Source organism: Convolutriloba macropyga, unplaced genomic scaffold (genome assembly GCF_964194025.1).
Source record: "Convolutriloba macropyga unplaced genomic scaffold, txConMacr16.3 SCAFFOLD_5956, whole genome shotgun sequence".
In the NCBI taxonomy this organism is placed as follows: Eukaryota; Metazoa; Xenacoelomorpha; order Acoela; family Convolutidae; genus Convolutriloba; species Convolutriloba macropyga.
The window spans coordinates 1-12,500 of NW_027449627.1; the positions used below are offsets into that span (position 1 = coordinate 1).

The 12,500-nt window shown below is 34.2% G+C and overlaps 1 protein-coding gene across 1 annotated transcript in view; it reads left to right on the forward strand.

Moving 5' to 3' along the window:
* The first annotated feature begins 46 nt into the window (after positions 1-46).
* LOC142355204 (acetylcholine receptor subunit alpha-type unc-38-like) overlaps positions 47-12,500 on the forward strand; it is a 13,964-nt gene continuing 1,510 nt past the window's right edge. Inside the window, exons 1-2 of the mRNA XM_075407437.1 lie at positions 47-89; positions 12,370-12,500. The exon at positions 12,370-12,500 is cut by the window's right edge and continues 33 nt beyond it. Coding sequence (XP_075263552.1) covers positions 83-89; positions 12,370-12,500 — 138 coding nt within the window. The 5' untranslated portion in view covers positions 47-82. The remainder of the gene's footprint in view (positions 90-12,369) is intronic.

A 12,500-nucleotide genomic window follows, 5' to 3' on the forward strand; every position in this document is an offset into this window, starting at 1 on the left:
TGGCGAATTCAAACACTATATTGGTTCAATGAATGCTTCAAAGATGCTTCCCGAATACAAAGTGGGAATTGCAAATAGATCGATGAAAGGTAATCGTTCCTTATAAAACTGATTGGAAAGACATTGCTAGCCGAAATTAAATAGGGCAGAAAATTCTATATCATTGTAAATATGACGTTACAGCTCGAATTTTATGAAGCTCAAGATTTTTCTTAAATAAAACTTTGCTATGATTTTCTATGAACGCTAAAAGCTACGGATATCTTACATATTTGTGACCAATTTAAAACACACAATATTGGGAAAAAGTTTTTTTAAATCAAAAAATGAAAGAATCCGCCACTGTAGAAGCCAGAAAAACTGAATTCTGGTATCTAAAATGGCAACATTCGATTTCATTTTGAATCCCTTCGTTGGATCAGTGGAAAGTTAGTTCTATATGCATCTAACCGTACTTCGACGGCCATCATTTAACCTTGAAATTTAATTTGATTATTACAATTGTACCACCATCACAATTTATTGAAACGAGCTTTTATTCTGCGTATCAAGCCTGTGTTTTCCTTTTTTTAAAGCCCGGATTTATTTTTCCCACCGAGACAACCAAACGCCACAAATGGACGGACGCATTGTGGGAATTTTTATCTTGTTTACTTCGATTGTTTGCCTACAGAATGGAAAACAATGCCACGCAGTGGCTGGGGTGAATTCGATATGGGCTAATGTGTTTGATTACAATCAGTTTAAGTCTTTTACTTTGAGTTAACAGAGAAAAAGGTTTTCGTTTATAGATTGAAGCAATTTTACTTCGCTTTTGTTTATTCTTTAATAACGTAAGACGTGTCTTTTGTAAATAGTTTCTAATGATTTCGGATGACTTTTTTCCTGATTTCTGTTCTGTCGTCACGCGCGTTCAAAGTCAAACATTATAAATTGTGCTCAAAGTTATCGAAAATAAGAGCTGTTGACCATAAATGATCGATTGTTGTCCGGGATGTTTTAGAAATACAAAAAAACTTCTTCGTTTTTAAACCCATCTCAAATTTATGACATGTATGAGTTAATTAAAACCGCAGGTGATTTTTATTAGTTATTTATCAATCCATTTTTTCATAGCAATTATAGAATTATCATCTGCGTTTTTACCGCAAATTTTTAGCATACCAGATTTTGGATTTCAAAAATTATCGACAAATTTTTCCTGAAGCTCGGTGAATTATCTAACCTTAATTTTTCGAACTCTGAACGAAAATGAATGAACCTGTATTATTGTTTCGATTAATTGTAATTTTTGTTATGACGCAAGTTATCACTTGTTATGACAACAGCGTGGACGAAGATGCATTTATAAACTCCAAATTGAAAAACATGACAACTAAAACTCCGTCTTCTGCAATGCGTAACAATACAGGGATCTGTTTCGTTTTCCCAACTGAACAACTTTTTTCTGTTATTTAGCATATATGAAAAAACGAATGCGGCATTTTCTGTTATTGCTTCTCATTACAACGGCTAACCAGTAATAAATCTATGTGTAAATTCACTCATTTTTGAAGCTGGTTTCCACTTTCGCATCTTAAAACATTTTGAGAGTGGACAGTGCTTACACGTGTATGGAGACTTTTTAGTTAGTATGTAAATGGCAGACATAGATCAGTAGACGTCCGGAGTGCAAAATTGCATAATTAACATGAAACGTAGCTTAAAACCCTTAAATCAGCACCGAATCATTATATAATCAAGTGTATTATTCATGTCAGACTTGAATTACACTTGGCAATTGATTCCCAAGTGTAAATTATTTTCAAAAAAGTCAAGTGAAAATTTTGAATTCCAGAAAATTTTATAACGTTCCACGATTTTCGCATTTATTTTTGATCACTTTTTCCGGGGCTCTTTGAAATGATGCCAGGAGCATACCAAACAGTAAGTTAGCACCCCGGGGAGGTCTGTCTGCCCAAATCGGGACCAATTGAGTGTATTTCAGGTGTTCTGAAACGGTTGTTCCGTAGCCGTTTCAGCCCGTTTTTGGCCGGAACTTCTTAAAATTTACATTTAAGATAGTTGTAATGTCTCAACCCGAAGATAGTCAGAGCGAAATTCTTGGTGAAATGTGTTCTATACCTGGGTACCAGCTTGTAAAAGAGCCGCTCTTGCCATCAATTAGTTAATTCATAGTCTATGGTCATAATTTTACGAACGAGCACAGGGTGACTGGTATCTAAAATGAGCCAATGGCTATTTTTGACGTTTCCCCGGATATTTTTGCTGTTTCTTCCGGCTATTTTTGACTTTTTTTTGGGCTAATTTTGCCGTTTCTTTGGCTAATTTTGACGTTTTTATTTCAGCTAATTTTGACGTTTTCGGCTATTTTTGACGTTCCCGGAATATTTTTGACGTTTTTCCGGCTCTTTTTGACGTTTCCCGGCTACTTTTGACGGTTTTTTCGGCTATTTTTGGCGTTTTTTCCGGCTATTTTTGGCGTTTTTTACGGCTTTTGTTGACGTTTCCCCGGCTATCTTTGACGTTTTTTCTGCTTGTTTGACATTTTTTACGGCTATTTTTGGCGAAATTTTGAGTAAAAAAAATCAGAATTGGTGCCAGTCTGGCAAGTAGAAAATCAAAATTGGTTACCGTCTGGCAATTAAAAAATCAGAATTGGCGCAAATCTTGCCATTTTAAAATCTGAATTTGCCTCAGTCTGGCAAATAAAAAATCAGAATTGACGCAAGTCTGGCCATTGTGAAATCAGGATGAACGCTTGTCTGGCAAGTCAAAAAAGTGACATGAGTCAGTCTATGATTCAGTAATGATGACGAATTGCATTTATACTGGCCCAGTACTGAAACGTACATGGAGTTAGGTACGGGCGGAATAAGACTATACCAGTTTCCACGGAAGGGGTTGAAAAGAGGTCTTTGATCATTGGTTCAGGGCTATTTGTCTTGATTAGATCCTACTTAAAAGCATCTATACTTCATCCGATATAACACTTTGTGGTGAACAGACAAACAGTCCCGGACAAAACTGTACCAGATAAATAGTCCCAAGAAAGCAGACAAACCAATTAAGAAACTTCTTTATTCACTCCAATGATTCCATTTATTGAAAAAATGTTAAGCTGATTTTAACATAGTTTTTGCCAAATCATATATTTTGGACTAAGTTTTTGGTTTAGACCTAATTCACATCAATTAAATAAACTGCCTTCAGATGCTTAACTCAAAAATTAGGTTTGCTGATCGTTTGTAGAATATATTTACAGTTTCGGTTTTATTTGTGACTATTTTGTCTGGGACTATATTTTCTGCTTTGTTGTAATTTTTTTCTGCGACTGCTTCTTCCGGGAGTATTTTGCAACATGGGACTGTTTTGTCTGGTACTGTTTTATTCGCACAAAAATTTTTAAGAATTGTTGAACTCATCCTAACTGCATTTGTTTTTTTCACTGATGTAAACAGAATTCGTTAATTGGTTTTTGATCTTAGCTAACTTTAGTCATTTGGGCAGATTTCTCAGTTACATCGCGTCATTAAAATCATGTGGCGTATTCCCCTCCCATTTCCGTTAGAAAAGGAAACTTTCACGGCTGGATTCACTTTAACTCCCCCTCTCATTAGTTGAAACTGCTAATGTTATGTAAGAAGGACTTTCAAGTTGCAATTTTATATTGACCGTCAGCAGAGCTCGGTAAACATCCGAAATTTTAACGCAGAAAAATTTCAAATTTGATATTGAAATAGTCAAATTTCACTTTTTTTAAAAAAAAAAATTTAAGTAATGAAAACACCTTCTAACAATTGATTTCAGAAGCTAGTGGTCTTACGAATATTGGACTTTGAGTTAATACGCATTGGTAACCCAACATATATCCTATTGTAAAGATTTGGAATTCCCTCTAACTTTTACAGATGGAAAAGATAACTGCCAGTAGTTGAAAACCATTTAATTCTGTTGTAAGATGTTAATACAATTACAAGTTCAACGAAACCCTGGTGATCGATAAATTTAAAATCTTGAAAGAATCTTGCAAGAAATCTTGCAAGGGAATGCATAGTTCTTCCATTTTGCTTGCAAGATTCTTGCAAGAATTGAATCCATCTTGCAAGATTCTTTTAAGATTTTAAATCCATCTTGCAAGAATCTTGCAAGATTTTGAATCCATCTTGCAAGAATCTTGCAAGATTTTGAATTTACATTTACCTTTTTGTCCTGGTTAACTGGCTGCTTTTTTTACTGTTGGTTGAGCTGAAATAGTTAATCAAATGTCGGAAAATCTTCTGAAGTCAAGTTAAAACCTGACTTTTTCGAGATTTTCCAGTATAATTTTTGTGGTTAATCCCTCCTCCTTTTTCATTCCGGGCTGGGGACCGGCAGTGGCGGAGTTACTGAAATAAGCTATAGGAGTACTGATTTAGTACGGCAAAAAAACCGCACTTACACAGTTCTCCGAAACAAACAAAACGACTAATCCAGATAAAATAAATCAATATAAATGCAAAATAGCGAACAGAGTGTCGGAAAATTATCTCAAGTCAAGTTGAAAAACAAGACTTTTTCGAAATTTTCCAGTATGATTTTTGTGGTTCATCCTTCCTCCTTTTTCATTCCGTTTTAAAAATTAGTTTGTTGTGGTACATTGCAAAATATCACTAATAATAAAATATCACTCCTTTCTCTTTGTCCCAAAAAGAAGCACTACCTAACCTAAGATCAAAAACAGAGTTAATGTTTGATTTACCAGAAAGTCAAGGTTGATTTTCTTAGATGAAGATTGAACTATAAATTGAATGAAAGAAGAACAAAAGATGAAATTTCAAAAACACACCGATTTTTTTTTTAAATGAAAACAGTTCAAGGACATTAACACCAATAGCTATCAACTGAAGGCATCTTGGGTTAATTTAAATTTCCTTAGGAAGATACTTAGACTTCAAATTAATCGGAATTTTTATACAACAAAAACATGCTAAATTACGGACAGGATCAGTAACAAAGCTCCCAACTGTTTGTTTCTCTAAAAATAATTTGTTTTAATGAAAGATGAGAAAAAGATTGAAATATTTTTCTTTTTTATTAGATAAATTGAACTTTAAAAAGACGGATTTTATTGCCTCGAATTGTTTCTATTTATTTGTCGGAAAGTTGTTTTTGAATTCAAAATCTTGCAAGAATCTTGCAAGATTCATGCAAGATTTCACATTCAAAAGGCGTTGACGAACAAAGTCATTTATTTTCAGTTTTGCTGATCAAGAATTCTGATATCAGTCCTCATATTTGGTTTTCAGGTAGTTTTAGCTATCAAAAACACATAGAATTTTTTTCCGGAATTCAAAATCTTGCAAGATTCTTGCAAGATTCTTGCAAGATTTTGAATCCTGGCTAATTTTTTTTCATTGAATTAGGCTTCGTAACCTTTTCAGTAAACAAAAACTTGCTTCAAAGATGTTTCCTAAAACACTTGTATCCAGATTGATTTTTTGGCCTTGATTGATATCTTGCAAGATTCTTGCAAGAATCTTGCAAGTTTTGAATCATCTTGCAAGATTCTTGCAAGATTTGAATCCGCTCATCACTAGGGAACATAGCCGAACAAAACGTAATTTCAAATTATTAGATTAACGCCAGTAGCAATAAATTGAGTCACAAGGGAAAACCTACAAAATTCTAAAAAAAAGTTTGAGAAGAAAATTTGCCGTTTGAATATGAGAGCTTCGCACTAAAAGTAGCAAGAAAGCTCGTCAGCGGGGGGCAATTTGCCGATTAACAAAATGTGTGACTGTCTGGATTTCTTTATTAGGATTTCTCCTTATTCACTTAAAAGCAAAGGCACAAATCTACAGACGCTTAACTTGTCATCTTATTAGAATTTAAAACAAAAGGAGCTCACACTGGCTGTAAAGTGGTCCACAAAAGAAATTTGTAACATGTGAAGAAGCATTTTAAACTGTTTCTTTTGAAAGCTCATTATGAAAGCTTTGATTTGTACTTTAGCCCTGAATAACAGCGTAAACACAACTTTCTACACTCTTCTATATAGGTGCGAAAAAATTAGACTCAGCAAAAATTTTCTGAGGTGCGTATGGTTGTTCTGAAATCCAAGGAATTTGAACTGAATTTGTTCTCCATTTTTTATAAGATAAATTTACGCATTTTGTCGATGACTTCGAGTTTATAGCCGAAATAAACAAGTAAAGTCATTAGGCTTTGAATTGCAATACAGTCCATTAGCTTGATATAATATTTTCAGCTCAAAAGACCCTGTCAGTGATATGAATGTGTAAAATTAAATTGAAAAGTGATACTTTTGAATTTTTACAGTCCGTATAAGTAAATTTTTTAAAATGTTTTCATTGTTTTTATATTTTTTCTCTATTTTTATTAGGTTTTTTGTCAAATGGGTATTTTTCCACTTTGTTGCTAGTAAAATCAATTGGTCTGCAATTCAGGTTAAGGATATTCAGGTTTTTTCCCAATTTTTGTTGTAATTGCGGATTTATCTGGCTATGTATTCGAGCTATGAATTTTGCTATGTATTTGAGCTATATATTTGCTATGAATGTCTTCTGAGCCTTTTCGCGACTCGCTCTGACTCGAAGACTAACTATGGCGATCTTTTTTCTTGTTTTGTTAATTGGTTAGGTGTCACTGAGACGGGATATAAAAGCAATACCGCACGTGAAGTTTGTAAGTCAAGGTGCTGAACAAAAATCAAAAGAGGGGAAAAGAGAGAGCTGCTTGTTTTGTTGATGTTTTTTTTTCTGAGAGAACGGGACAAGCAGGTGTGAAAAGTTTTTGCTAAGCGTGCGTCATTTACGAAGAAATTGTAAGCTTCAACTGCAATTATTTCCAATTATATTTTTTTAAGCTTATTTTGACCGGTAAATGTCCGTTTGGAAGTGCTTGCGTATCTGGCCATCTGAAGCAAATATTGGATCCTAAGATGTCATTTAGTCAATTTGCCTTGTGTTGAGGCATATTTAGCAATCTTTAAATCTTTCGTCAAATGTTTTGTCACATTTTTCTCCACTGTTTCTTGGTACTGTGTTTAAATGAAAAACTACGTGTGAAAATAGGAGTAACACTTGAGGCAAAATTCTACAAAATTTTTTTTTTTGTTTTTCCTATTCTTCGCTTTAATTACTCTACCTCTGTGTTTTTTTAATTCAATTACGATGCTAAATAAATAATTTATATAGGTAGTTTCTATCACGCAGTTGCGGTCATTGTGTGCTTTGATTCCGGAGTCTTTTGGCCATGTTTTTGTTTTACATTTTTTTCACAGGAAAGCTGAAAAGTTAAATTTTTGACAACTTCTTCCTCTCACTAACAGAAATTGTGGGAGTGACATGAGTTTTCACTTTTTCTGTCAAAAGTCCTGACTGATGCCTTTTACTCAGTTAAAAATTCATCATAGATGTTTTAGGCAACTGCAACAATTTGACGTTTGAAATTCTTAATACTATCCAAAAAAGGCCTTTTGGATTTAAATTAAGCAAAAGATATCAATTTATCGCCGAAAGCTTTTGTTCGTAGTTTCTTAAGATGCATCGATGACTTTATCAAATAATTTTTGGGATCTTTGCCGTTTGTGTCCCCAGTATGTTATGGGCCCTTAGTTACTCAACACGTGCCATTACATTGTATATCATTATGCAAAAATATGGCACGTGCGTCTAGGGGTGCAAATAATATGCACCCACTAAGCTGAGGGGGTGGGGCAAACGGAAAAGATCTCATTTTTGTTTCTGTGTTTGTCATATACTTTTATCTTTACTACACAGCACGCAAATCTAGTTTGTTGTTATTGTTGTTGTGACTTTTCGGCATCAGGTCGAGGGGGTTGCTCCCATAGAAGTTTTGGTCTTGATTCCACTATTTTCTGCAATCGGAGCAATCACAGAAAATGGTCCATGTACACACTACTCTTTCGTTGAAGTTCAACATCAGACGGTCCCACATGAATGACAGAATACGTCTTTTGAGTCCCAAAGGCTGGAAAAAGTTGCCAACAATCTCTTCAGGCAGATTGTTGGCAACCTTGCAGTTCGAAAGTAAAAGTTCTCTCTGAATTTCTTGGTTCTCAGTTTTGGAATTTTGAATAATCTGCTTTTAACTCTACCATATTGGTGTTCATAGGTTTCTATCAATGGAAGTGCGTTTTCTTTATCATGGTACAGTTTAGACAATAGAAGTAAATCACTGAGTTGCAAAAACATAGGAAGCGGAAGTAATCTTAGGGATAATAGTGATGTTTTTAAAGTACAACGCATTCCTATAGCCCGTTATCCACTTCAACGCACGTTTTTGAAAGCATTCCATTAGTCTCATACTTCCACGCGATGGGTGCCAAGTGCTTGAAGCAAAAGTAATCAAGGGTAGAATTAGGGATTTGTAAGCACAAATTTTCACTCGGCAATCTGCCAACTCGGCAAGTTTGCAGCTATTCTCGGCAATCTGCCAACTATGTTTGTTAAAATTAGTTTTTTGTGTCCATTGATGCAGCAGGAGCACCAAAACTGTTCTTTAAAACAGTCATAGTTAAATTAACTATCAGTTTGATTTTAATAAATAGGAGAACGGACAAAAATATCACCTGAACTTCTAAACGTGTCAATTAACAACTACTTTTTGATGTTCATTATTCGTCGTTTCAATAAATAAATAGGAAATTGCAATTGGAGTGTTTATTTTTCTAGTGGTAGTTTCTAGTATTACTGATTTACCTCAGGATGAAGCGGGCAACAGCAATGATGGGACTGACTCGCGTCACGCCTAAGGGGGTGCCAGACCTACTTGTGTCCGACACTGGGGGTTCATGGATTAAATGGTAGAAACCATTACTGCAGCAGTATTAAAATCAACATTAAGATTAAAGTTTTCTAGCGGGGAAACGAAACACCTCCCGTTATAGTTTATCTCTATTTGGATATATACCAACTGCTGGGAGTTGACGAGAAAGAAGGGACGATAAATCTCAAAATATGGACTTTCATTTCGTACCGCCTTCCCAACATTGCGTGGGATCCATCAGATAACGGCATTTATGGCTTTTCGCTTCCTGAAGACACAGGAAAGTGTTTCACAAACATGGCAAAGTACAAAAACACCCCATTTTATTTAAAAAATAAGATTGCTCCCATCTTGCTTTCACATCTAATAAAGACTTAAACTTCCTGAAAACTTTGGCGAGATTTAATATAATGTTGAGCGCAGAAGATTTCCTGACTCTTCTTAACTCTTCGTAACTGGATATTTATTTTAAAAATCTTCTAACATTTTTTCATAGCATTTTTGACCACAATTTGAAATTCAAATTCTGGGGTTCAACGCCATAAATATTTTGTTGAAATTACACGTAGTACATGCTTGTCTTCTTACCAATCTTGGACATGAAAACCTGGTTTAATTGATAAAGTATCTAAGTCAGTGATGGAGCCTTTAAAATTGAAGTTTTCTTGCTCCGCGAACGGTAAAAGTTTCATTAACTACTCCGTTTCTTGTAGCTTGCATTTCTTTACTTGAAGATTTGTTGGTTGTAATTTAGGATCTTTTCCGTTTGTGCCCGCCGCGTAACATATTATTTTCACCCCAAAACTCACCTCTATAACGGGGGAGGGGTTCATAATGTACTGACGAGGCGGCACAAACAAAAAAGACCGTAGTTTACTATATACTCTAGTTTACTATTTTTTGCTCGTGAAAACAATAATATCAGACAACTGCCTAAGTGCAATGCCTTGAGGGAAAATTATACCTTGAAAGTCTTTCGATAGACCATTAATGGTTCTTATATAGGGTAGGTAGAACATGCTAGAAATTTTAACGGCTCTTGGATGGAGCCATTTATGCTCTTTGGTCTGGTTTCTAAGTAAGAAGGGTTAAATGCAGTTTATGAAAATTTTTATTTATCTTCTTTGCTCATAAACTTGTTGATGTTTGCAGAATTAACAAAATTGGGTTATAGAAGTCACACGAAAAACAATCCTTAGAACAAACATTTGCTCTAAAAAATTTTCTAATATCTGCAAAATTGTCATCTATTGACAAAACTAACCTATAACATTTTTTGAAACCTCCTCCTCATTTACGTATTTCGTGTTTTTTTTTGCTGTTGTGAAATTTCTGGTAGAGTCTGAATATAGTTTTTATTTGGGCACGATTTGGATGTGAGTTGTTTATCCCCAAAAGTTTCCATTTTAGCAAGGATTCTGTAAGGTTGTTTTTTGTCTTTCATTACTTCGGTGCCAATTTTTGGAGCACCCATAAGTTTTAAATTCCAAGAAAAGGTTCTAAAAAAAAGTTTTCAAAAGAATTGCAACAAGACTTGGCATAATTTTTTTCACAAAAACCTGAAAGTTTATAAAAAAAAACATGTATCAAAATCTTCAGGCTGCATGTTTTTAGGAGTGGGCTTCAAAGTTTCGAGAAGATGGTTAAAACAAATATGTACTCATTTACAGAAAATCGAACAGTTTAATTGGATAATGAACCAACTTCAAAAATTCAATTTTTGATCTGTTGCGAAGAGTGCGAATAATTCATAAAATTCAATTTAGTTTTTAGAACATTTTAATATATCAATTTTTGTTTTTGTTACATGTGAATTGCTCTGGTTTGTTTTATGGAAAAATTTCAAAAAAAATTATGCTCTAATTTTAAAAAATTTAGTTTTCAGATCATTTAAATATAAGGCCTCTGAATTTGGCGGTTGCTAGACTAGAAATTAAATAACAAACAAATTTTTGTTGCTAAAAATTTTTTGAATTGCTCAACTCATTTAGAAAAACAACTCAGATTTTAGGATTTTTTAAGCCCTTCATTGGTTAGATTCATAATTTGAAAGATCTGGATTGATTGCACCAGCGATGAATTCAAAATCATCAGTTGCTTAAAGTCTACTGACATTTTTTCTCAATTTTATAAAGAAAAAATGATAACTTTATCAGCCTATTTACTTGCAGTACCGGAATCCTTAAGCGAAAAAATCATTTTTTTGTGTTATGGATTAAAAATTTTATAGTAGTGAAATTTCATAATCAAAATATTTAAAACTCAATTTTTGTTGAAGCTTTCTAAAACTCAACGACCGATGACAATTTGTTCTCATTTTAAATTTGTTTCAAGAAAACATTGATCTCGAGCAAAAGGGTTTTAAGTCACCGACTTGGTTTAAATAACAGTAAAAACTAAACAATTCTCACACTTTTTTACTTAGTTGCTCTCTTGTTGAAATATTACTTCATGATCATTGTCTTCGAGTAAACTTGAAATTTAGGCCAAAATTTTTACTTGTTTTATCATTTTTTTTACAAACCTAGCAAGCATTTTTCCTGTCTCGGCTACCTAATAAGAGAATCTGTTATGTTCACTATTCTTATACTTGTTTTAAAATTCCCCTGTGTTAAAAAAATGAATAGCAAATATTAAAATAGTAAATTTCTAGTTCATCATTATTGAATAACATCAAACTTTATATATCGCTTCGTTATATAACTTACAATCCTTTATAACGGTAGAATTATTTTTAATTGAGAAGATCTCTCCGATTTGAATGTCTTGACAGAATTGTAGCGGGATATGATTATAGACCATTGTCGAGTTTCAACTTTTTCAACTTTTTAAATCGTAATTCGTGCATGCATTTTTCAATTATTGGGATCTTCGGGCTATATTACTGTTAGATGGTTTAAACTGGGGCAAGTACTGTGAAACTAGGCCAGCACTGGGTTCCAAACAACATCTCTTACTTGCAAGCCTACTGTGCTAACCGTTAAACTGACTGGTCTTAGCTCTCGTCCTTGTGCATCAGTTATCTTTTTCTCTTGTTCTTTCTTGTTCTTCAAGAAGTATCTCTCTAGCCAAGTATGTGTTGAAAAATATAACTTTTTGTCGAGCTTATCTTATACACAATTTACTTTTGGTTGTTTTTTCTCAACAATACCTATCTGCTCCAGTATGGCCAAAGTCTCTTCATTGGCGCATGATGCTCAATTTCGTTTGGTATGACACATATCTGAACTTCGGTCTACAAGTATTCGACCCCCTGTCCGCGATCCAAGTACTCTGGACCATGTCTTTTTTTGATCTACGAGCGCATCCTGGGACTAAACCCCATTGTGTTACCAAGCTGGTTGGCTTCGTTTCAGTGTCTTAATTCTTACCCTTATAATTAGTTTAGTTGGGTGGTATAGGCCTTGATAATTTTCTGACAATATTAGAAGTGAAATCCAAGTTATTCCTCGGCTCGCGGTCTTGTATGATTGGCAACTTATCTCATATTCTCTTAAAATTTTGTAAATTTTATCACCGGTTACAATAATCAATTTTGATCTGTCCAGAATGAAACACTTTCATCTAATTTGGCAGTGTGGACCCCAGACGTGATATTCTTCGAGGCAACCGAGGTCGTATACGCAGCTTACAGTGAACAGTACGTGTTCTTCGATGGACTTGTAGTACCCAAGAGCTCTCCGGTCAATTTGAAACTGTCCTGTGAA